General features: G+C 45.5%; 1 protein-coding gene across 4 annotated transcripts in view; it reads left to right on the top strand.

Moving 5' to 3' along the window:
• MYT1 (myelin transcription factor 1) overlaps positions 1-23678 on the top strand; it is a 175484-nt gene extending 151806 nt beyond the window's left edge. For all 4 annotated transcript variants that reach the window (XM_081867541.1, XM_081867542.1, XM_081867543.1 and 1 more), the window contains 5 exons: positions 3926-4147; positions 10803-10894; positions 13123-13226; positions 17310-17453; positions 22348-23678. In XM_081867541.1, the coding sequence (XP_081723667.1) occupies positions 3926-4147; positions 10803-10894; positions 13123-13226; positions 17310-17453; positions 22348-22488 (703 nt within the window). In that variant the 3' untranslated portion in view covers positions 22489-23678. The remainder of the gene's footprint in view (positions 1-3925; positions 4148-10802; positions 10895-13122; positions 13227-17309; positions 17454-22347) is intronic.
• The last annotated feature ends 1183 nt before the right edge of the window (positions 23679-24861 follow it).

Here is a 24861-nt window from a genome sequence, read left to right on the forward strand (position 1 = left end):
TTGCTGCTAGGTTTGGGGGAAGGGGGAATGGGGAAATGGCTCTTCCTAAGATGGGTCAAAAGAGAATCTGGAAGGCCAAGGATTGTCGAAGCAGAGTTGTGGGAAACTTGTTAGAACCAATGTTTTGTAGACTTCTTTCTTTCTTTCTTTCTTTCTTTCTTTCTTTCTTTCTTTCTTTCTTTCTTTCACAATCACTCATAGCCGAGTAAGATTGTCTTCCATAAACACAGTCTTAACTGCATTTAAACAAATACAAACAGTTGCAGAAACCTTAATGGCAAGGACCCTACGTGAGGGGGGGGGGCACCAACTTCTGATTTCAGAAAAAAACAGGTGGGATGTTCAGTGGAGCCAGGGCAGAACTCGATGTGCCAGGGGGAGAAACCATGGGGGAGAACCCAAAAAGAATCTGGATAAATTGGATGGCTCAGGGTACAAAGAAGTAAGGGTGAAATTCAGTGGATGGGGTTGAGAATCGAGGAATCTCCTGGGCCAGGAAGATTACATTCAGCACAAGGTCTGAACATAGCCTTACAAACATACACTTGTCGTCGTCGTCGTCTTCTTCTTCTTCTTCTTCTTCTTCTTCTTCTTCTTCTTCTTCTGTCCCTCATAGCCAAGTAAGATAGTCTTCCATAAACACAGTGAGTCCTTAAGTGACTGTGGAGGCCAATTCTGGATCCACACGTCCTTCCACAGTGGGGACACTGGTTTCCGGGTGGGAGTTGATCATGGTGTGGATTTGCCAAGCATGCTTTAAAGAACAGACTGTGCCTGGAAAGCGTAGAGGAAAAGTTATGTGTAGATAAGCCCTCAGTGTTTTGACACCTGAGATGTGTCTATTTTTAGGACCATCCCTATTTTTGTGAGTGTAAGTTGTTTTTTGACATTTTGTTTTACGTGTTGCATCCCACCCTGGGACCAAAAGGGGAAGGACAGGTAAATAAATAATAATAGTAATAATAATGATGATGATGATGATCATGTTCCTTTTTAACCAGGTCTTTGGTTGATCCAATTTTAAATGTGGGGGTTTTTTGGGGGGGGGTATTCAGCTGTTTTTGTTTTTATTAGGTATTTTGTGCTTTTATATCTTGATTTTATTCTGTGAACTGCCCTGAGACAGCCGGGTATAGGGCCTTATATAAATTCAATAAATAACAACAACAACAATGGCTTACAATACATTTAAAAACAAACATAAATATATTCAGTACTTTTTTTCTTTGAAATGTTTAGGGGTGCTCTCATTTTGACTCAAGGAAACTGCCATTTTTATAGTTCAAATCAGGAAAAAATAAATACAGTAAATTGACAAAAGTACAAAGATTCACAAAATGTTTAGGGGTATGTGTACCCCTGCGTACCCCCAGAAGAAAAGCACTGAGTATATTACACTATGAACAAATGCATACAAATCACAGTGTAGTGTTTTGTGGAGGGCAGAGGAGGAGTGATTGATCTCCAGCAAAGGCTGGGGCAGACCCTGTCTGAAACCATGGAGAGCCGCTGCTGCTGCTGCTGCCAGCCAGTGTAGACAGTATTAAGCTTGATGGACCAATGGTGCGCTTCAGTACAAGACAGCACCCTGTTTTCCTCATGGAAGAGGCTATATGAAATGGACGGGTGGAGAAAATTGCAGGAAGACAAGCTTTCCCCTCCCTTTCCAAACTCCTCTAGTCCTTGGGAAAGTAGCATTTTGTCTTCTCTAACAAGGTACGCTCTCGTGGAGGTCCCTGCAGGTTTGCGATAAAGAGGCTCTGCTGCAATTCCAGCGCTCCATCTGCGTGCCAGAAATCTGCTTGGCTGCGGTCTGATATTCGCATGCCGCCACCGAGAAGAAGAGACTAATATAGTCCCTGGTGCCTTGTTGCTCTTTCCTCACGCCATTTACCACGCCATTTACATCGGAGGGCGTGCTTTCTGGCCTGGCCACGCAGCATCACGCAGCTCATCAATTGCAACTGCCTTCCACAAATCATCTCGACCTTCTCCCTTCCCTCTTTAAAATAAAAAAGGAAAAGACAATTCAGGAGAGCGACTATTCAATTGACCGGCCATTACCGCAACTTCAATTAAACAGCAATAATAAATTTTTAAAACATACACACGCCACACATCCCAAGCCAGCTGTTTGCCACAATAAGACTCTGGTTTATTTTTTACAATAAAAGTGTAATGAAAGTTAAATTAACAGTGTAAAATATGTAACGGCTGGGCCGTAAACGCTGCATGCTAATCACTCCCTTCCCCTTTCTATCCTCCCTCGGCCTCCCTCTTTTTCTCCTGAGGTTTCAGTAATTTGCTTGCGATCATATAAACAGCGACGCAGTTATGAATTTAGTGAGCATCCTGCTGGCAACGATATAATAAGTGAATTGTGCCGCATTTGCAGATGATTAAAAACAGGATCAGCGTTTTTCAAATTATCTCAGAGCGGGTATGAAATAACGGTGGTGCAGCCCCTCGACTGTCAACTCCTCTGTTGTTGTTTTTATGGAATAAAATAAAAATAATGATGATAACAATGAAACACAGAACACGAGTTTCAAGAGCAGGCAAGCACTCTTGTTTTGACAGTCGTGGCTGACGTTCCTAATTGCTGCCTTGCATAAAGGGGCGGTTGTGCTGTTCCACATCGACTCCTTCTTTGAAAGCTTTGAGTAGTCGCAAACTTGTGTGTGTAACTGTAATTGACATGTATATTTAAACAAACGCAACCAGTCGTATAAACCTTAATGGCAAGGACCCACGTAAGGGGGGTCGCCAACTTCCGATTTCAGGAAAAAAACGGGTGGGATGTTCAGTGGAGCCAGGGCAAAACTCGGTGCGCAAGGGGGAGAACCCAAAGAGAATCTGGATAAATTGGATGGCTCAGGGTGCAAAGAAGTAAGGGTGAAATTCAGTGGATGGGGTTGAGAATCGAGGAATCTCCTGGGCCAGGAAGATTGTATTCAGCACAAGGTCTGATCATAGCCTTAAAGGTAAAGGGACCCCTGGCCATTAGGTCCAGTTGTGGCCGACTTTGGGGTTGCGGCGCTCATCTTGCTTTATTGGCTGAGGGAGCCAGCGTACAGCTTCCGGGTTATGTGGCCAGCATGACTAAGTCACTTCTGGTGAACCAGAGCAGCACACGGAAACACTGTTTACCTTCCTGCCGGAGCGTTACCTATTTATCTACTTGCACTTTGACGGGCTTTCGAACTGCTAGGTTGGCAGGAGCAGGGACCAAGCAACAGGAGCTCACCCTGTCACAGGGATTCGAACCACCGACCTTCTGATCAGCAAGTCCTAGGCTCTGTGGTTTAACCCACAGTGCCACCCACGTCCCTGATCATAGCCTTACAAACATACATTTTGAGCTGTGCAGAGCGAATGAGTCTCCTTCTTTCTGTGATTAAGAACCTTTTAATATGCATCAGGCATTGAAAGCATCCCCCCAATCTGAATCCTCGGAGCTATTGTTTAAAAGGGCTTGGAACTGTAGTTCTGTGAGGGGTGAGCTACAGTTCCTAAGAACCTTTGGGAGAGAAGGTGCGCTTTAAATATGTGGTGCTTATGGTTCCTTCTTTTATAGACGGTTTCAATGTTTGATTCACCTGGGTGGTTACTGGAGCTGATATAATAATGCTGATGCTGTTTTACTTCCTTCGAAGGTAGGCTTCTAAGGGTTTGGATCCTGAGCTCCCTTCTGCAAAAAGCAAAACGCTTCCCCATTATACAAGGGCTTATGGTCTAGCAGAGAGTTTTTGGGAAGCACAAGGGCTGTCGGGGGGAGGGTGAAAGTGATCTCCCACCCCTTTTGCTGGTTGGAGCGGAACTCATGAGACACTTCCGCCAGCAAAATGGACCCAAGCTGTAATCTGTTTGTTTGTTTATATCTGAGCAAAAGCACCACCCGTGTTGTTTCTTCTTATTTCTATAGGTGCCCTGTTCCCGGTTGTGTTGGGCTTGGACACATCAGTGGCAAATACGCCTCGCATCGCAGTGCCTCGGGGTGCCCCCTCGCAGCCCGGAGGCAGAAAGAAGGGTCTCTCAATGGTTCGTCCTTTTCGTGGAAGTCCCTCAAGAACGAGGGTCCCACTTGTCCAACCCCGGGTTGTGATGGCTCAGGTCACGCAAATGGAAGCTTCCTCACTCACAGAAGGTAACCATTATGCATGTGGTCCCGGTGTCTTTTGCAAAAGGTAGCAGTGAGGTCCATTTTGCAACACCATCTTGATACTTGCTCAGGAACTGAGCCCTGGGACCAAACTAGATATCTCGATTTTTTTAGACTCTCTTGTGCTGATCTGTGCTAGATTGCCTGAGGTTTCAATGAAGTGTGCACTCGTAACCCATGCCCCCTTGAGATGAAATACAGAGAAAGATCACGGATTGATGTGGATCCTCTCGTGCAGCAGTCACTGAAATCCAAAGAGTATATTCACATGATCCACAAATATCCAGCCTCTTGATAATTTTGGTGGCCCTTTTCTGAGCCTTTTCCAGTTCTACAAAACTCTTGAAGTTCTACAAAACTCATTTATGATAGTGAGCTCATCCATGGAATAAAGGTGTGTCGGTGGTTTAAGTTGTTGTTGTTTAGTCGTTTAGTCGTGTCCGACTCTTCGTGACCCCATGAACCAGAGCACGCCAGGCACTCCTGTCTTCCACTGCCTCCCGCAGTTTGGTCAGACTCATGGTTGTAGCTTCGAGAACACTGTCCAACCATCTCGTCCTCTGTCGTCCCCTTCTCCTTGTGCCCTCCATCTTTCCCAACATCAGGGTCTTTTCCAGGGAGTCTTCTCTTCTCATGAGGTGGCCAAAGTATTGGAGCCTCAGCTTCACGATCTGTCCTTCCAGTGAGCACTCAGGGCTCATTTCCTTAAGAATGGATAGGTTTGATCTTCTTGCAGTCCATGAGACTCTCAAGAGTCTCCTCCAGCACCATAATTCAAAAGCATCAATTCTTCGGCGATCAGCCTTCTTGATGGTCCAGCTCTCACTTCCATACATCACTACTGGGAAAACCATGGCTTTAACTATACGGACCTTTGTTGGCAAGGTGATGTCTCTGCTTTTTAAGACGCTGTCTAGGTTTGCCATTGCCTTTCTCCCAAGGAGCAGGCGTCTTTTAATTTCGTGACTGCTGTCACCATCTGCAGTGATCATGAAGCCCAAGAAAGTAAAATCTCTCACTGCCTCCATTTCTTCATGGATTTGGGGCAGAGCAGGCAAATAAATCTATTCAGCTTCTGATGCATGGATGTTGAAAATTCACTCAATTTCAAATCCGGGCAAAACCTGTTCCTGATCTAGATATTTCATCCTTGTTTAACCCACTGCATCACAGGATGGATGGAGGAAATTAGGAACAATAAATGTCCCCCAAGATTTTACTTGCACGTAGACGAGTGAGACTGAGAGATTTGTCTTATTCTATACCAGGCTTCCTCAACCTCGGCCCTCCAGATGTTTTTGGCCCACAACTCCCATGATCCCTAGCTAGCAGGACCAGTGGGCAGGGATGGTGGGAACTGTAGTCTCAAAACATCTGGAGGGCCGAGGTTAAGGAAGCCTGTTCTATACTATGTGTTACATGTCATTTCTTGAACCATCTCTGTATGTCTAAGCCCAGGGGGCATATAAGCACAAATGTAGCTGTTGATTTTGCAGGATATAACTATCTTTGCAACCTACACCAGAGGCCAGTTTTGCATCTGTCATGCATTGAGCCAATGGACCTGGAAAGCAAGCTGACAGTTGCAGAGTTTTCCACCGGGATAACAGATGTGAGAGATCCATGCCCAACTATATCTTCTCCCAAGATACGTCTGGTACTTGTAAATTTAGACTAGGTCACCAGACCTATCGTAATTCTTCAAAGCAGCTGGGAGATAAACACAGGGGCATCCTATGAAATTGTTTATAATAGATTTTATTAAAATTTTGAAGGTTACAGAAAGAAAAGTAGAAAAAGTTAAACAAACAAAGCACACAAAAAACAAAACAAAAAAACACACAAATCCAACCTTTACATAACTTTCTTTCCTTTGCTTATTTCCTTGACCTCCTCACACCTCCCTTTTTTGTATTCTAGTTCAATTAGATATTTCAGCAAGTCCTTTCCATCTTTGTTTTTATCCTAAAAATTTATCTTGATATACTATAATTTTACATTCTCCTCTTTCACTAATTACCAATCCATTTTTACTTAATCCTTTATAACATTTCTGCTAAAACCACATAGCTTCATTCCAACATCCTTCTAACATTCCTTAATTTTACAATGTTTCTGTAGATAAACTTTAATTTTTTTCCAATCTTCTTCCACCAACTCTTCTCCCTGGTCTCGGATTCTGCCAGTCATTTCCGCCAGGCATCCTATGAAATTGTGTCAGTTGTGTCAGAGAAGAAAGAAGAACTAACTGTTTTGCTGGCTCAGACTAAAAGTCTGTCTGGCCCGGCAACCCGTTTCCAACAGTGATCAGCCAGAAGTTTATAAGGAGGGTATGAAGATAACTGCCCTCCATTGACTAGCTTGTTGCCACCTCCTTTTTAATTCTTTAATTATTTTCTCTTAAGCAGTAAACTATAGCAACAAACACTGGAATAACGATGCTCTTGTCACAGTGTCCATTTTCCTTTGAGTTCATACAGTTCTTCTAATGCAACCAGTGCTTTTTGTGATGGTACTCACTGGTATAAAGTATCATCACTTTTCTCTTCTTTCGCTGCCCATAGCAACTATTTTCTGGTGACACCCACAGCCCTTTTATCAAGACAGGAGTACTGGTTTGACCTTTTTTTTTTTTTTTTACACAAACAGAAACAAAAACACTGGTTGCAACACATGAAAGCATTAACAGATCTGCAGGCCCACGTCTCTTCCCTAAACGGCCTCTAGTTATCTCCCGCTTGGACTACTGCAATGCGCTCTACGTGGGGCTACCTTTGAAGGTGACTCGGAAACTACAACTAATCCAGAATGCGGCAGCTAGACTGGTGACTGGGGGCAGCCGCCGAGACCACATAACACCGGTCTTGAAAGACCTACATTGGCTCCCAGTACGTTTCCGAGCACAATTCAAAGTGCTGGTGTTGACCTTTAAAGCCCTAAACGGCCTCGGCCCAGTATACCTGAAGGAGCGTCTCCACCCCCATCGTTCTGCCCGGACGCTGAGGTCCAGCGCCGAGGGCCTTCTGGCGGTTCCCTCATTACGAGAAGCAAAGCTACAGGGAACCAGGCAGAGGGCCTTCTCGGTAGTGGCACCCGCCTTGTGGAATGCCCTCCCATCAGATGTCAAAGCGATAAATAACTACCTGACATTCAGAAGACATCTTAAGGCAGCCCTGTTCAGGGAAGTTTTTAATCTGTGATATTTTAGTGTATTTCTGGTTTTTATGGAAGCCGCCCAGAGTGGCTGGGGAAACCCAGCCAGATGGGCGGGGTACAAATAATAAATTATTATTATTATTATTATTATTCCCTGCGCCAAATGTGGAATCTGCCATTTGCCACTGTGCATTAGGAAATGCATGCAAGCTCCTGCAACTCGTCCTTCCCTTTAGGTCCTCTGCCAATTCTGTGATGTGGTGTGAGCTTCTTGTGTAAAGCAAGCTGCCCGATCTTGGCAATCCAAGCTTTTGCCTGCCATCAACATTCCCACAATGCCAATGCCACTATATACTCGAATATAAGCCGACTTTTTCAGCACATTTTTAATGCTGAAAATGTCCCCCTTGGCTTATACTCAAGTGAAGGTCCTCTTCCTCTAGCTTTGCCACTGCCAGTGGCGGAGGAACGAACAGCCTTTTTGGGATGCTTGTTCTTCCTCCGCTGCTGCCGCCACCACCAGGTTTGTGGTGTGGTGAACCTGCTTATACTCGAGTCAATAAGTTTCCCCAGTTTTTTGTGTTAAAATTAGGTGCCTCGGCTTATATTCGGGTCGGCTTATACTCGAGTATATACGGTAATATCCTTCCTAACTTGTGCTAGGAAGTTCCTTCACTTAGCAGTTCCTCCACTTACGCAGTAGAAAGCTGGATGACATCCCACAGGATTGCTCAAGGGGTGTGTTGTTAATCCCAGCTCCGAATGGACATTGCATAGAACCAGAAATGGAAGAAGAAGAAGAAGATGATGATGATTTTGGATTTGATATCCTGCTTTTTCACTACCCTAAGGAGTCTCAAAGCAGCTAACAATCTCCTTTCCCTTCCTCCCCCACAACAACTGTGAGGTGAGAGAGGCTGAGAGACTTCAGAGAAGTGTGACTAGCCCAAGGTCACCCAGCAGCTGCATGTGGAGGAGCGGAGACGCGAACCCAGTTCACCAGATTACGAGTCCACTGCTCTTAACCTCTACACCATGCTGGCTCCCTGGAAGAGGCCCTGAGGATCATCTAGTTCAACGGCCTGCAATACAGGAATATGCAGCTGTCCCATACAGGGATCGAACCTGCAACCTTGGCGTTTGTCAGCACCATGCTCTAGCCAACTGAGCTGTTTCACAACACAACATGCTAGCTTTCATGCTCACTGTATCTGCTCCACCCACCCCGCACCTCTGCCCAGGCCGCAGTCCTCATGCCACCAGCTCCTGAAGGGACCATCAGTGGCCTGGGAGAACTGTTGGGGCACCGGCCCCTGCACACACTTTCTCTGGGACTGCTTAAGACCTGTCTGCCTGAATGGAAGGCAGATGTGAGGAAGCCCAGGCCAGTAAGCATTTAATCGCCAGCTCCTGAAGTTGGCCTAATAATGTTTTGTTTTGTTTTGCTTTGTTTTAAATTTATTTATTCTAGTGTTTCAAACTGGTAGAACAGCGGTATATAATTGCAATCAATACATAATTAGTATAGTCAAAGCTATGGTTTTCCCAGTAGTGATGTATGGAAGTGAGAGCTGGACCATAAAGAAGGCTGATTGTCGAAGAATTGATGCTTTTGAATTATGGTGCTGGAGGAGACTCTTGGGAGTCCCATGGACTGCAAGAAGATCAAACCTCTCCATTCTGAAGGAAATCATCCCTGAGTGCTCACTGGAAGGACAGATCCTGAAGATGAGGCTCCAAGACTTTGGTCACCTCATGAGAAGAGAAGACTCCCTGGAAAAGACCCTGATGTTGGGAAAGATGGAGGGCACAAGGAGAAGGGGACGGCAGAGGACAAGATGGTTGGACAGTGTTCTCGAAGCTACCAGCATGAGTTTGACCAAACTGCGGGAGTCCGTGGAAGACAGGAGTGCCTGGCGTGCTCTGGTCCATGGGGTCACAAAGAGTCGGACACGACTAAACGACTAAACAACAACGACAACATAATTAGTAAATAAATAGCTGTTGGAAGCCTGGGGGTATCTCATGAAAGGTTCTAATGAAGTCCTGAACAGTACAACAAGCTATCCGCAACTACAACTAATTTCAGGAGGAGGGTATCTTTGAATTTATGAGACATAAGATACATGCTTTGATTAGAATCTGCATTTTATAGCTGAATCTTTTATGGGGCAACCTGCAAGGGAATTTCTCTCATATACAACTGTCAATTTATTTATTTATTTCGCACTATTCAGCCAAGCTAATCCAAATGACTGAGTTCCTGGCGGACTTATAAAAACTTACTGCGTCAACTGGGGGTGGGGGCGGGGATGGAAACATCGCTGGGAAATGGTTTTGCAATGGGCATTAAATAGCTATATTCATTTTGTGATTTTTCCATTGAATGACAAGGAGGAAAAAAAGAGAGAAATTGTTATTTCTTCCCCCAGAGAAGTAAAACACATTATTTTCATTTTGTTTTGAAATTTTATGCAAACATTTACAGTTAATGTAAACATTAACAACGAGCAAGGATGCCAGGGGTGGAGAAAGATTTCCTCACAAAAAAATATTTTTTTAAGAAGTTCTCTATGCTTTCCCACATCAACAAATTTCTGCTTTAGGATCAGAACCAGTGATTTCAGCAGAGCTGTCTATGTTTGCTGTTGATTTTGCACCTGAGGTTTCTGCTTCTTGGGAATGTAGGAAACGACCTTAAACTGAGCCAGGGTGTTTGTCCACTTTGTTTGTCCACTGTTTAAATGCAGTGGCTCACATAGATTTCAAACAGAGTCCTTTTCCTAGTTGTTATGTACTGAAGTTCTCACCCTGGGCCAGCAGGGGGATATTGTAGATAGTTTTCACTCAGGTCCACATATGCAAATAAGGGATTGAAAGTGACGTTCAGTGATTGGATAGTTACAGAAAATGGTTACTGTTGCGTTCTAGTGGAGCTCTATATAAGCAGGCTGGCTGAACCCTTCAGTTCAGTTCTGTTCTGGCCTGTGAATAAACAAGAGCTGTTTGAAGAATCGCTGTGTCGTCTGATATGTTCACCCACGACTTAACACTAGTACTCTCTAAATTGCTCGCATAAGTAATCTGACCTAGTCAAGGATCATGTAATGAATATAACAAAGCTACATCTGACACAGCATCGTAAGACATAGGTGATCTTGTGGGTCAACACAACCACTCAGATTTGCTTTCATGATTATGGCAAGTAGGGCAACTGGAAGCAACGCAAGTTAGGGCAATAGATATGAATAAGGCTGCAATTCTTTGCACACTTACTTGGTAGTAAGTTCCCTTAAATACTACTTAATTCTGAATGCACGAGATTGCACAGTGACTGAACATATTTACAAAGAATGCTGAGTTTCACCCTACAAGGGAGGCTTTTATGCTATTGCAAGTACGGTAATTTTAGCTCAGCCTTAATTACCTGGCTACAATTAATCCTAGAGGTTCTAATAAAATCCACTTTTGTTTATCATTTTAGCCTGTCGGGGTGTCCAAGAGCTACTTTTGCTGGGAAAAAGGGGAAAATCTCAGGGGATGAAATTCTCAACGCTAAATTCAAGACCAGTGATGGTAAGAGAACCAGATTTATCACTTGGCTAGTTTTGCATATTTGAAAATTTGATTTTGAAAAAATTAACATAACCTTACAGATTGTGTGTGTCCACACCATTAGCATTTCCACTGGACCGAGATGATCCATGCCAATTGAATTAGTACTTGCTAACTTACTTGCTAAGGATTTGCTCTGCTATTCAGGCAGCATGTTTCTTGCAATCTGGAAATCCCCAACAAGAGTAAATATCCATCTCGCTACCGATTGCATACTCTCCACTATTTGATTCTTGCACAATTTCCAAAAGCTAAAAATATGCCTCGCCACTAAATTTGCTCTTAAAATGCCCCCAGTTTTTTCAGCCTGCTAGATCACATGTGATATCGTGACCAGAATGTTGTGGTTTCAATGTGAAGGATCTAGTTTAAATCATTATGCAGTACAATGCTCACCATATGACAAAGCCAGTGTTGTAGAAAGTCCTTGATTCTCAGCTGTAACTCACTAGCCAAACTCTGTTCTTTCTGTTTCACCCCACCCTCCATTTTTAATATGATTGGGGGGGCGCAACTTACCTTGCCATTAAATATTATAATTAATGAGATGATATGATTGTAAATTTTGCAAGGGCCATTAAAGGTCATTTCACCAACCCACTACCAATGCAGGAAACCCATTGCTATAGCATTCCCCAAAACTGACCTTCCAGTATCTGCTTAATAACCTCTAACTAAGGAGAACCACCACCTTCCAAGGTGATTATTTCTGTTAAAGGTGCGTGGGTGGCGCTGTGGTCTAAACCACTGAGCTTCTTGGGTTTGCTGATCAGAAGGTCAGCAGATCAAATCTGCACAATGGTGGTGATCTCCCATTGCTCTGTCCCAGCTCCTGCCAACCTAGCACTCAAAAGCATACCCATGCAAGTAGATAAATAGGTACCACTGCGGCGGGAAGGTAAACGTTGTTTCTGTGTGCTCTGGCTTCTATCACAGTGTTCCATTGCGCCAGATGTGGTTTAGTCATGCTGGCCACAAGACCCGGAAAGCTGTGAACAAACATCGGCTCCCTCAGCCTGAAAAGCAAGATGAGCACCACACCCCATAGTCACCTTTGATTAGACTTAACTGTCCATGGGTCCTTGTTTAGCTGAAGTCCCTTTTCTTGTACAGTGGTACCTTGGTTATCAAACGGCTTAGTTGTTGAACAAATTGGCTCCCGAACGCCACAAACCCAGAAGTGAGTGTTCCGGTTTGCGAACGTTTTTTGGAAGCTGAATGTCTGACGCAGCTTACGCGGCTTCCAATTGAGTGCAGGAAGTTCCTGAAGTCAATCGGAAGCCACACCTTGGTTTTCGAACCGTTCCAGAAGTCAAATGGACTCCCGGAACAGATTAATTTCGACAACCAAGGTGCTACTGTAATGTGAACACATTGGTTTAGGTGTTGAGCAACAGCAAGGTACTCTCACCAGAAGTTATTAGAATACAAGTTCCACCATCCCTACTCTGCATGGTCCTAGGACTACAGAAAACAAATTTATTTTTATGATCTGTATATTAAGTGCTTAGAGCACTCCAATGGTGTTACATGAAGGCTAAGCATTATTATGTAGACAGTACATTTCAGAGCACAATTCAAAGTGTTGTGCTGGCCTTTAAAGCCCTAAACGGGCTCGGTCCAGTATACCTGAAGGAGCGTCTCCACTCCCATTGTTCAGCCTGGACACTGAGATCCAGCGCCGAGGGCCTTCTGGCAGTTCCCTCATTGCGAGAAGTGAGGTTACAGGGAACCAGACAGAGGGCCTTCTTGGTAGTGGCACCCACCCTGTAGAACGCTCTCCCATCAGATGTGAAGGAAATAAGCAGCTATCTTATCTTTAAAAGACATCTGAAGGCAGCCCTGTTTAGGGAAGTTTTTAATATTTAATGCTGTATTGTTTTTAACACTCGATTGGGAGCTGGCCATAGTGGCTGGGGAGACTCAGCCAGATGGGCGGGGTATAAATAATAAATTGTTGTTGTTGTTGTTGTTGTTGTTGTTGTTGTTGTTGTTTGTTGCTGTTGTTGTTGTTGTTAACAGTACACTGGAGTCCAAGGGTGGTATTCAGTGCTACTGAATACTGAAGTTAGCAGAAATGATTACGTAATTTAGTTTCATTAATTTAAATGGATCTACTCCGTGTAGGTTCTATCTGCATATATTAGAGCAGGAAATTGCCTGACCGCTTCTTTATTTCACCCTTGCAGTTCTAGAGAATGACGAAGAAATTAAGCAGTTAAACAAAGAGATTAGTGAGCTGAATGAATCCAACACTGAGATGGAAGCAGCCATGGTGAAGCTGCAGTCACAGGTAAGTGCACTTGTACTATTTGTTTATTTAAAATAGTCTTAGACATCCGCTCTCCTTAAAATAACACCACGGTGCTGTGCAATAAAACAATTTGGTACAGAACAACAATTTTAATATGCAACAAAAGCAATCTAATTTTTAAAAAACCACAATGTATCACTGTTACAGTAATGAGGAATTATTCAGCTGGTATCGGAAGCCAGGAAAAGCTTGAGTAAATAGACGTTACTATCAGCCAATGGAATTTCACCATAAGTTCTTTCCCTATGTTGGTGGGAAGCTGAAGCAACAGGCTGGGGTCCACAATCAAGCAGGCTGTCTTCCAGGTTCCCACGAAATCCACCTCTGCAGGCTGCTGCGTAACTCACAGAGCCTCCTCCTAAGATCTTTGTGAACGGGCAGGTCCATGTGGAAAAAGACCATGTGGTCCTAAGTTGTTTAAGTAAAGGTAAAGGGACCCCTGACCATTAGGTCCAGTCGTGACCAACTCTGGGGTTGCGGCGCTCATCTCGCTTTACTGGCCAAGGGAGCCGGCGTACAACTTCCGGATCACGTGGCCAGCATGACTAAGTCGCTTCTGGCGAACCAGAGCAGCGCACGGAAACGCCGTTTACCTTCCCGCTGGAGTGGTACCTATTTATCTACTTGCACAGGCCTGCTTTCGAACTGCTAGGTTGGCAGGAGCAGGGACCGAGCAACAGGAGCTCACCCCGTCACAGGGATTCGAACCGCCGACCTTCTGATCGGCAAGCCCTAGGCTCTGTGGTTTAACCCACAGCGCCACCCGCGCCCCTAAGTTGTTTAGGGATTATTAGACTAAGAACAAAACCTTAAACCTGGCTCAGAGATGTGCTTGACAGAATGCTCAGCAACCTAGCTGCTGCATTTTGTACCAGCTATAGCTTCCCAACCAGCTTTAAGAGTCGCCACACATAGAACACATTACAATACAGTGATACCTCGGGGTAAGTACTTAATTCGTTCTGGAGGTCCGTTCTTAAACTGAAACTGTTCTTAACCTGAAGCACCACTTTAGCTAATGGGGCCTCCCACTGCCACCGTGCCACCGGAGCATGATTTCTGTTCTCATCCTGAAGCAAAGTTCTTAACCCGAGGTACTATTTCTGGGTTAGTGGAGTCTGTAACCTGAAGTGTCTGTAACCAGAAGCGGATGTAACCCGAGGTACCACTGTACTCCGGTTTCGATGTCATTGAGGCTTGGTAATCCCAGTCCAGAAACATTCGTATCTGGTGCACCTAGTTTACATTGTTGTTGTTTAATTATTTAGTCGTGTCTGACTCTTTGTGACCCCATGGACCAGAGCATGCCAGGCACTCCTGTCTTCCACTGCCTCCCGCAGTTTGGTCAAACTCATGCTGGTAGCTTCAACAACACTGTCCAACCATCTCGTCCTCTGTTGTCCCCTTCTCCTTGTGCCCTCCATCTTTCCCAACATCAGGCTCATTTCCAGGGAGTCTTCTCTTCTCATGAGGTGGCCAAAGTCTTGGAGCCTCATCTTCAGGATCTGTCCTTCCAGTGAGCACTCAGGGCTGATTTCCTTCAGAATCGATAGGTTTGATCTTCTTGCAGTCTCCTCCAGCACCATACTTCAAAAGCATGAATTCTTCAGCGATCAGCCTTCTTTATGGTCCAGCTCTCACTTCAATACATCACTACTGGGAAAACCATAGCTTTAACTATACGGACCTTTGTTGGCAAGGTGATGTCTCTGCTTGGGAGCAATGGTGAGAGGAGAGCAGGAAGAGCTAGAGAATGATTGCCCAACCTAGGGCCAGATCCTGGTAACCATGCAGTTCAGATGACTTAGAAACAACTCAAGGGACAAAGCAAAATAACTAGTATTTGGGTTATATTAATAGGGTTGGTTAATATGTAATGACAAAACCGCCCTGAGATATTTTTTCTTTAAAAAGGAAAGTGGTATAGAAATGAAATGAAAAATAAATAAATAAACCAAAGCTGACAGAAGGCTCTAGCAGCCGCCAAAGCTTCCGGTGACAAAGCCTTGAGCTTTCAGTGACAAAGATGGATCAAGGAGCATCCCCCAGTACGTACCTGTCCCTTTGGAGTGCAGCTCCATCTGGATCAGGCACAGCCCCCAATAACCCAGACCCAGGTACCATTCAGCCACAGGATTTGGTATCGGTTTCTTGGCCTGCATCCAGCCACAACTGAATCATATTTAACAGGGGAACAAAGCTGGGTACTATCTGCAAACCAGTGACACCATGTCCAAATCCCCATACGACCACACCCAGCTGCTTCCTATAAATGTTGTGGTTGTTTTGGTGGTGGTGGTTTTATTTGCCGCCCATCTGACTGGGTTGCCCCAGGCACTCTGGGCAGCTTCCAACAAAATACAGTCATATCTCGGGTTGAAGTAGCTTCAGGATAAGTATTTTCAGGTTGTGCGCTGCGGCGACCCGGAAGTAACAGAGCGTATTACTTCCGGGTTTCGCTGCTCGTGCATGCGCAGATGGTCAAAATGACGTCACACAGATATGCAGAAACGCTGAATCGTGACACGCACAGACGTGTGGACGCGGGTTGCATTTGCTTCTGGATACAAACGGGGCTCTGGAACAGATCCCATTCGCATCCAGAGGTACCACTGTATTAAAAACGTTTTTTTTAAAAATCTCAAACATTAAAAGCCTTCCTGCACATGGCTGCCTTCAGTTATCGTCTAAATGTCAGATAGATGTTTACAGTGGTACCTTGTTGTACAAACACCTCGGGTTACAAACACTTTGGGTTACAGACTCCGCTAACCCAGAAGTAGTACCTTGGGTTAAGAACTTTACTTCAGGATGAGAACAGAAATTATGTGCCGGCAGTGCAGCAGCAGCAGGAGACCCCATTAGCTAAAGTGGTACCTCAGGTTAAGATCGGTTTCAGGTTAAGAACGGACCTCCGGAATTAATTAAGTTTGTAACCAGAGGTACCACTGTATTTTGTTGACATCTGATGGGAAGGGGCAGTGGTGTAGCGTGGGTTGTCAGCACCCGGGGCAAGGCAAGTAATTTGCGCCCCCTAACCCATGGATTTTAGCTCTGATTTTAGCACTGCGAGTGCGAGCGCCCCCCCCCCCAGATGTTGCGCCCGGTGCGGCTGGCCCCCCCTGCACCCCCCACGCTACACCACTGGGAAGGGGTTCCATAGGGTGGGCATGACTACCGAGAAGGCCTGGTTGAATGTACAGTGGTACCTCGGTTTTTGAGCGTCTCAGAAGCCGGACGTTTCAGTTTTCAAATGCCAAAAACCCAGAAGTAATTGCTTCCGTTTTCAAACACGCCTCAGAAGTCAAACGGCTACCACTGCGTTTTTTCCCATTTTCTCCATTGAATTTGCAACCAGCCCTTTGCACCTTGGTTGTCGAACGTTTCGGAAGTCAAACGGTCTTCCTGAATGGATTGCGTTCAACAACCGAGATACCATAGTATATGAATGTACAGTGGCACCTCAGGTTACAGACGCTTCAAGTTACAGATGCTTCAGGTTACAGACTCCGCTAACCCAGAAATAGTACCTCAGGTTAAGAACTTTGCTTCAGGATGAGAACAGAAATTGCGCGGCGGTGGCATGGCGGTGATGGGAGGCCCCATTAGCTAAAGTGGTACCTCAGGTTAAGAACAGTTTCAGGTTAAGAACTGACCTCCGGAACAAATTAAGTTCTTAATCCGAGGTACCACTGTATGCTTGTAATGAGACTCCACAGCAGCCTGGTGTCAATTGCTTTTATTACCCCACAATATTGCTGCATTGCGCATTCCTCTGCCTTTGCAAACACCAGTCAACAAAGCTGAGTGAAGGCCGGGAGACTTGCAGTGTGATAATTTAATGTCCTGCATCTGGCATTACAAAAAGAGAGGAAGACCGAGAAGAAGAAAAGAGATTCAGACTTACTGTTTGCAGCAGCGGCAGCAGCCATGAACATGTTTGTTCCACTTGTGGAGCAGGATATGAACCTAATAAATTTAAGCCTTGTGGCACTCACAGAATGTTGAAAGACAGTGGCCATTTCTCTTCCCTAATCCATGTTTCCCTCCCACCTCCTACAGATCTCAAGCATGGAGAAGAACCTCAAGAACATTGAGGAGGAGAATAAGATTATAGAGGAGCAGAATGAAGCCCTCTTCCTTGAGCTCTCAGGGCTGAGCCAGACTCTTATCCAAAGTCTTGCCAATATCCGCCTTCCACACATGGTGAGAATCTCTCCCGTGCACCGAACCTTTGGCCGTGTGATAAAGTACCAGATTCTGAAAGCCTCCTTGCAAGGCGCTTTGCGTATAATTAGGGAATGGCAGAAAAAGAGCTCCAGGCTATTAATTCTTTCCATTTTTCATAAAATTCAGCAGGGGAAAAGGGCCCAAGCACCATTTATAGATAGAGTCCATGCCTAAAGGTAAAGGTAACGGTAAAGGGGCCCCGACCATTAGGTCCAGTCGCGGCTGACTCTGGGGTTGCGGCGCTCATCTCACTTTATTGGCTTTATTGGCATGTCTAACTTCTGGTGAACCAGAGCAGCGCACAGAAACGCCATTTACCTTCCCACAGGAGCGGTCCCTATTTATCTACTTGCACTTTGACGTGCTTTCGAACTGCTAGGTGGGCAGGAGCAGGGACCGAGCAACGGGAGCTCACCCCATCGCGGGGATTCGAACCACCGACCTTCTGATCGGCAAGTCCTAGGCTCTATGGTTTAACCCACAGTGCCACCCGCGTCCCATGCCTTAGTCCATGCCTAAGGTAGAGCAATTTAAATGCTTGAAAGCAAGGAAGTGCAAAACTAAGCAATCCCAGGCAGCTTTACCTCTGCACTGCAATATGTGGGTATAAAGCAAAAAGAAGGTCCAAGCCCAGTGAGCCCAGCACTCACATATATATTTTGCTTTCCACCACCCCCCAGCCCCCGCCCCCCATGGTGGCAAAGTAAATTCACTTAATGGTGCTGTAATGGGATAAGGGGTTGCTTGTGCGTAAGCGCCGAACTGCTCCAAGCTGAGTAGTTGGGTTAAAACTTTCCCTGCCCGGACAGCCCTTACTTCGTGGCTGTCTTAATCGCTGGCAGAATCCGTCGGTGGGCGTTTCCTGAATTTCTTCCAACATAAAAGCTCCTTAACCGAGAGTCTCCGCCTAGCTTCCCTGCGCGACAGCTTTCTGCGCAGAGTGGGCGTCCCAATGGGAGGTCCTGAGCTCTCTCCGCTGCCCTCGCTGGAAGCGTCTCTGAGCCTTCCCTCCAACGCTTCCCCCTCCTCTACTTCCTCAGCGGAAGTTCTCCCCCTGCTGGTTCCCTCCCCAGCGTCTGGGAGGCTCGCCACCGCCCTGGGCTCCGATGGCAGTTCCCTGACAGGTATCAATTACTTTTATTCCCTCATGTTGCTCCACAGATCAGGCAGGGATTTCTTAGCTGTCAGCATGCGACAGCAACCACAGGAAGTGGTTTCAGCTGGCTGGCTAAACCAGGTGAGGGTAGCCGATGGGTCTCAAATCCTTGGTGAGTTAGGGACTGGCTCCAGTGGATTGAGTGGACAAGACCAAAAGTGGGTCCAATGGTCAAGAAGGCGGTTTCTGCCCATGCTGTAGAGGGAAGTGAGGGGCAGATGGGGCTCGTCCACCTGGGAAGGGAGCCCATCTAGGAGAAGGATAACTCTGATCCTAAACTGCTGCCATGCGGCTATACTATTGGCTCTGTGGTCTAAACCACTGAGCTTCTTGGGCTTGCCAATCATAAGGTCAGCGGTTCTAATCCCTGCGATGGAGTGAGTTCCCGTTGCTCTGCCCCAGCTCCTGCCAACCTAGCAGTTTGAAAGCACACCTGTGCAAGTAGATAAATAGGTACTGCTGTGGCGGGGAGGTAAACAGCATTTCCGTGTGCTCTGGTTTCCATCACGGTGTTCCATTGCGCCAAAAGAGGTTTAGTCATGTTGGCCACATGACCCAGAAAGCTGTCTGCGGACAAACGCCGGTTGCCTTGGCCTGAAAGCGAGATGAGCGCCGCAACCCCATAGTCGCCTTTGACTGGACTTAACCGTCCTGGGGTCATTTACCCTTTTTACCCATTTTTTTTTTTTTACTCATTGACGAGTAAGAGTTTGGGACCAAACCCCAAGAAAAAATCCTCCCCACTCAGTGGCGTCACAACGGAGGTGGGGGGGGCGGTTCGCCCCAGGTGCCATGTCTGGGGGGTGACAAGAAGGCACCCCGCAGGGGCTCACAGCCACGTGAGCAGCCATCACGCCACCGCAGCTGCATGTGGAGGATCCTCTGTCGCCATTACAGTGGCAACAAACCGCTATGTACAGCACATGTGTGGCATCACACACATGCGCTGTATGTAACGCCGAACATGCGCTGTACATAGCAGTCTTCTGCCGGCGCCCCCGAGTGTCGTACGGACAGTAGTGGGATCCCTCCATCGCCGCTACAGCCACGAATGGAGGATCTCAGCACCGTCCGTACAGCGCTAGAGCGCCGGCACCGGCACACCACTATGTACTGTGCATGTGCAGCGGCGCTACGTACAGTGCATGCGTCGTACGTAGCAACGCCGCACATGCACCCGACATAGCAATGCCCTGCCCCAGGTATCACAATGCCTTCATTCACCCCTGCCCCCACTGCCTTGCAGGACATCTTTGGGAGAAGAAAAAGCTACGGAGTGAGCCATACACAAATCTTCTGGAGTGGAGTCTCTAAACAGATGGATGGCATCTTGTATGCCTCCTGGCAATTCCCGTAGCCAAGCTGGTGCCCAGTGTATTGCTCTGCTCAGTGGCGTAGCATGGGGGGTGCAGGGGGGGCCGGCCGCAACAGGCGCAACATCTGGGGGTTAGGGTTAGGGGGCGCAAATCCACGGGTTAGGGGGCGCAAATTACTTGCCTTGCCCCGGGTGCTGACAACCCACGCTACACCACTGGCTCTGCTTTCCTTTGGACCACATCAGTGAGGCTGAGTGGGGGGGGGGAGCTTATTGTTTGCGGAGCCCAGGAGTTCCATACACACTGCCCAGGCTTGCTCCACAAGGAGGTCACTTCGGTGCTGCTATTGCAGTGAGAACAATGTGAGAGGCAGCAGCTCCAAGTTTAACTTCACCCCCAGACAAAACAAAACAAAAAATCCTTCCAGTAGCACCTTAGAGACCAACGAAGTTTGTTATTGGTATGAACTTTCATGTGCATGCACACTTCTTCAGATACCCCAGAGACTCACTCTATTGTTTCTCAAGACAGACAGATGCCAACACACACACACACACACACATTTTAATAGGAGAACACATAGGTAACTTGGGAAGTCTAATAAAATGGGCTACCAGGTTTGCAGCTGCTCACCATTGCCTGTTTAAGCTGCAAGATCACTGATCTAAAAAGTGTTAGGAAAAACTGAAATTTCACAGTGCAACCCAAATGCTTTGTCTGGCACTTAATTTTTCGGAGGCGGCAGCACCCTCTGTATGTTTCTGAAAGCTACATTGTCCCTCCTCCTCTGCTGCCTCTTTCCCACTGATCTCATCCTTTTGTGCTTTTTTGGGTTGTCTCTCATTACATCTCATAGCCCAAGTAGGTAAGGAAATGACAAAAGGAGCTCCATCAACAGTGCATGTTGCCTTTTTAGTCTAAGACAGCATGAGTGGAGATAGGACAGGATTGGACTGCGATGTCGGAAAGATCTTACAGCTCCCATTATAGTGCAGGGAGCTTCAGTTCTGCCCTGAACAGCTGTCAGCTGAACAATCACAACGATAAAGAGAGTATATTATATTTAACATAACAAGGTCTTAACAGTAACCAGCATGATGCCACTACTGGCTGTGGAATTTTATTTATTTATTTATAATCTGCATTGAAGTCGGACAGCTGAAAGGAGATGCAGTTTATCTGGATTTTCGGGTAGTTAATTGCATCGCGTGTGACACACTACCCTTGGTTAAAGCACTTTAAATGTGACACAGGGGTTGGACGAACAAGAAAGCTGGCTAGAGTGCTACAGCTTGATCCTTAATACGTTTTCACACAAGACAAGCCCCACTGAATTTAGGATTGAGGCTAAAGAAGCCCCTCATGTGTGTTTTTTGTATCGCGTATGAAAACGGGAGAGAATTTGGAAGAACAAAATGAAAGACAAGATCTCGGCTAATGCGGGTTTTGCGTTCACATTAGGGGTTTTATAGCAAAGCTGATTTAAACTTTGCTGTGAAATTGATGTTGGGCTCAGTGAATCAACAGGCCCAGCCCTCCGCTTGAGAATAGCCTTCATGTGTCTAGATTGTAAATCAGATATGACAGCCTTCCACCTTCTTGATTTGGGGGGTGGGGGGGTCAAAACTCTGTGGGACACAGTGTTCTAGATTTAGAAATCAAGAAGGTACGCCCAAGCTCTCTTAAAAGTTAAAGTTAACCTGCGTTAAGTGATTTGAAGGTTGCACTTCTGCTTACGGTGAAGGCAGACCTAAGCGGTAATCCTGTACCTGGGAGTAATTAAGTTCTGCTGAATTTTTCATTTTTAATTTGTTGATTATTTCATCTCCTTTGGAAGATCAGGATATTGTCCAACTGATCCTAAATAGGATTCCACACTGTATGCCAAAAAGGTCTGTGAGGTGGACATAACAATGGACACTAATATGGGCCTTTTTAATGTCAAAATGAAAAAGAAGCACATTTAGTAGATTTAGAAGGCGATTGGGCTGGATCTGGCCCCTGGGACCTTAGTTTGCCTACCCATGGACTAGATCCACTAAGGTCCCAGGGGCCAGATCCAGCCCAATCGCCTTCTAAATCCAGCCCACGGATGGTCCGGGAATCAGCATGTTTTTACATGAGTAGAATGTGTCCTTTTATTTAAAAAGCATCTCTGGGTTATTTGTGGGGCATAGGAATTCATTCATATTTTTTCCAAAATATAGTCTGCCCCCAACCCCCTAAACCAAGGTCTGAGGGACAGTGGACCAGCTCACGGCTGAAAAAGTTTGCTGACCCCTGACTGAGCTGGGTCCAATATTAGAGCCTTTTCTCTCTGTGCTCTGCTTCTAAGTTTGATTCATATGTTTGCTTGCTTATTTACTCTTTTTCTTTTCTCTCTCTCTTTTTTGAGCAGGAGCCAATCAGTGAGCAGAACTTTGATGCGTACGTCAACACCCTTACTGACATGTACACGAACCAGGAATGCTACCAGAATCCTGAGAACAAGGACCTCCTGGAAAGCATCAAACAGGCCATTAAAGGAATTCAGGTCTAATTACAGTGGGACAAAGAAGAAAAATAGGGAGGGGGAATAAAAATTTTAGAAAAGAAGACGTTAAAAGTAACTGGAAGGACCTTCACTCTGCATATTCAGGTTTACAAGTTAGGAAACTTGTTGAATGAATGAATAAAAGGACCAAAAGTTAACCAAGAGGCCATTCACAAGAAGCAGAACTGAACTCAAAAGTTTTCGTTTACTCAGTGGCGTTCCTTTGGCAAACTGTGGGGCTTTGCTTTGTTTTTATTTTTCACCCCATACCGTGTGGTGGTGGGAGTCAAAGATGGTGTTGGGAGCAGATGGAGATGAACGGTCTTCACAAGCTGCTAGGCACCTCCACCATCAAAGAAAGTTCCATAATAGAATTAGTCCCAGGTTTAGAGCATTCAAAGAACAGGGCTTTTGTCTGCACCGCAACGAGCGCCACAACCCTGTATCGCTTATGGTCATGTTCCCAAGATAACACATGATTGATGTGGCATGTTGTAGTACATGAGACGCAGGAGCTGCGGGCGAGCCACCCATCTGAATCTGCTGGACATGAGAACTCTTACAAGTATTCTAGAGTAGCATTATTTTTTATTTTCTGAAAGAGCAGCTCTGGGTCTCCAGTAGAAAGCGCAATGGAAAAAAAAATACAAAAGGTTCTCAGGGAAGCTTTTTTTGGAGTTTGCAACTACAGTATTCCTTTGTCCGTATTAAAAAAATAAAAAAGATAATAGCTATTAATGAACAGACCAATATTGGAACATTTCGTATGGAAGAATTCTAAATGTGTCATGGTCCAGTGTACATGAGTTTGGAAAAGTCCTTTTGCTGACCGTTCTGGTTCTGTTTGTTGTCGTGGTCATCGTTGCGTAGCTGCAAAGCGCTGCAGACATCCATGCCGGAGACATGTATAAGAAGCGATTAGGAACAAAAGGAAGTCTACAAGGAGTATTTACTCTTGGCTATGGACTTTGGCTCATAATAATACATGGCAATGTTTCTTGGTTCTGAGCTTTGTTTTCTACATTTTTTTAAAAAAAGTAAGTTTAACAAAACAGAGTGATCACCATTCTACAGAAGGAACAGTTGGCTATAGATCTTCCAAAGAACCACTTTGTTTTGTTTTGTTATTACCCCTTTGGTACACATAGTCCGCTGTGCACTTAAAGAACTACAGTGAAGTGAATGTCTTTTGCAAATCAAATTTCTTCAGCACCTCATTCGTCCACATTATGTATTGCTGGATTTGTTTGAGGAGGGAAGAGTGGCGGGGGAAGATGCCAACATTGATTCCGTGTGTGAATTCTCAGATTCTCCCCTAAGTCAAGGAAATGAACTTTCTAAACTTCTCCATTAGCAGTTGGCCAAATGTAGGTCAGTGGTGCCATCTTAGTGCAGAGTCTGGGTTATGGTGGAGAACGAAACATCACAAACTCCCCATATCTGTCTGCCCTGTACTGGTTGACTAGGGGACATTCCACATCTTGCCACCAGGTCTAATCCAAAATGCAGGAAAATATAGCTCTGAAGGGTCAGGAAGCATCTCTTATCTCCCCCTTTTCTACTCTTGCCTCTTTCTACAGGTCCTCAGTTTGTGAACTGTGGTCCCGGCATATCCAATAGCCGGAAAATGTGTTAGATTAAAAATTGAACACGATAAAAGTATTAACTATTCTGTGAGATGGCATATTCTGGTGCTGAAATCTCCCTTCTCTCGGCAATAATATAGTTTCCGCAACTAAACCCCCCTGATAACTTCTAAATATATTTTCTAGCCAGCTTAAGATGGCCTCGGTCAGGTCTTTCCCTGAAAACAAAAAGCAAAGAAGAAGAAGTCCGGGCTTCATTGAAGTGAATGACAAAGCTTGTTGATTCTGTGAGGAGAAGGGCTGATATCCAAATAGCCTCCATGTGTACAGTTGAGTCACCTCCTCCTGCACACGTGTTTGTGTGTGTGTGCCAGTTTTTTTCCTTCTGGTGTTGCCCCTTCCAACACCCCAAATACTGCTCCAGAGGGGCCCCCCAATCTTCAGGAGTGGCTTTTGGAGGAATGTGAGGGACTACAGTGGGAAGGGGGAACGATAAATATTCACCCGTTCGTGGAATGCTACATGCCTTTTAGAGCATTTTCATAGGTGAGCTTTTGAGCCTCTTCTCTTTACTTGGTCATTGTTACAGCAGAATCGAAAATGCAGGAGAGGCACTTGTAGTGCAAATGATTAGTCTGGCCAGTGTAGGTTTTTATATTCCGGCTACATGCCTGATAGAAACAAGAACCACTTTAAAGTCTCGGTATGAAAATGCCTTAAAAGCCTAGTCTTGCATATACTTAGGCTATAAACTAAAACACTTTGAAGTCTATGAGAGAACTCCAATGGAGAA

This window comes from Podarcis erhardii (assembly GCF_964252035.2).
Source record: "Podarcis erhardii genome assembly, chromosome: 6".
NCBI classification, from domain to species: Eukaryota; Metazoa; Chordata; class Lepidosauria; order Squamata; family Lacertidae; genus Podarcis; species Podarcis erhardii.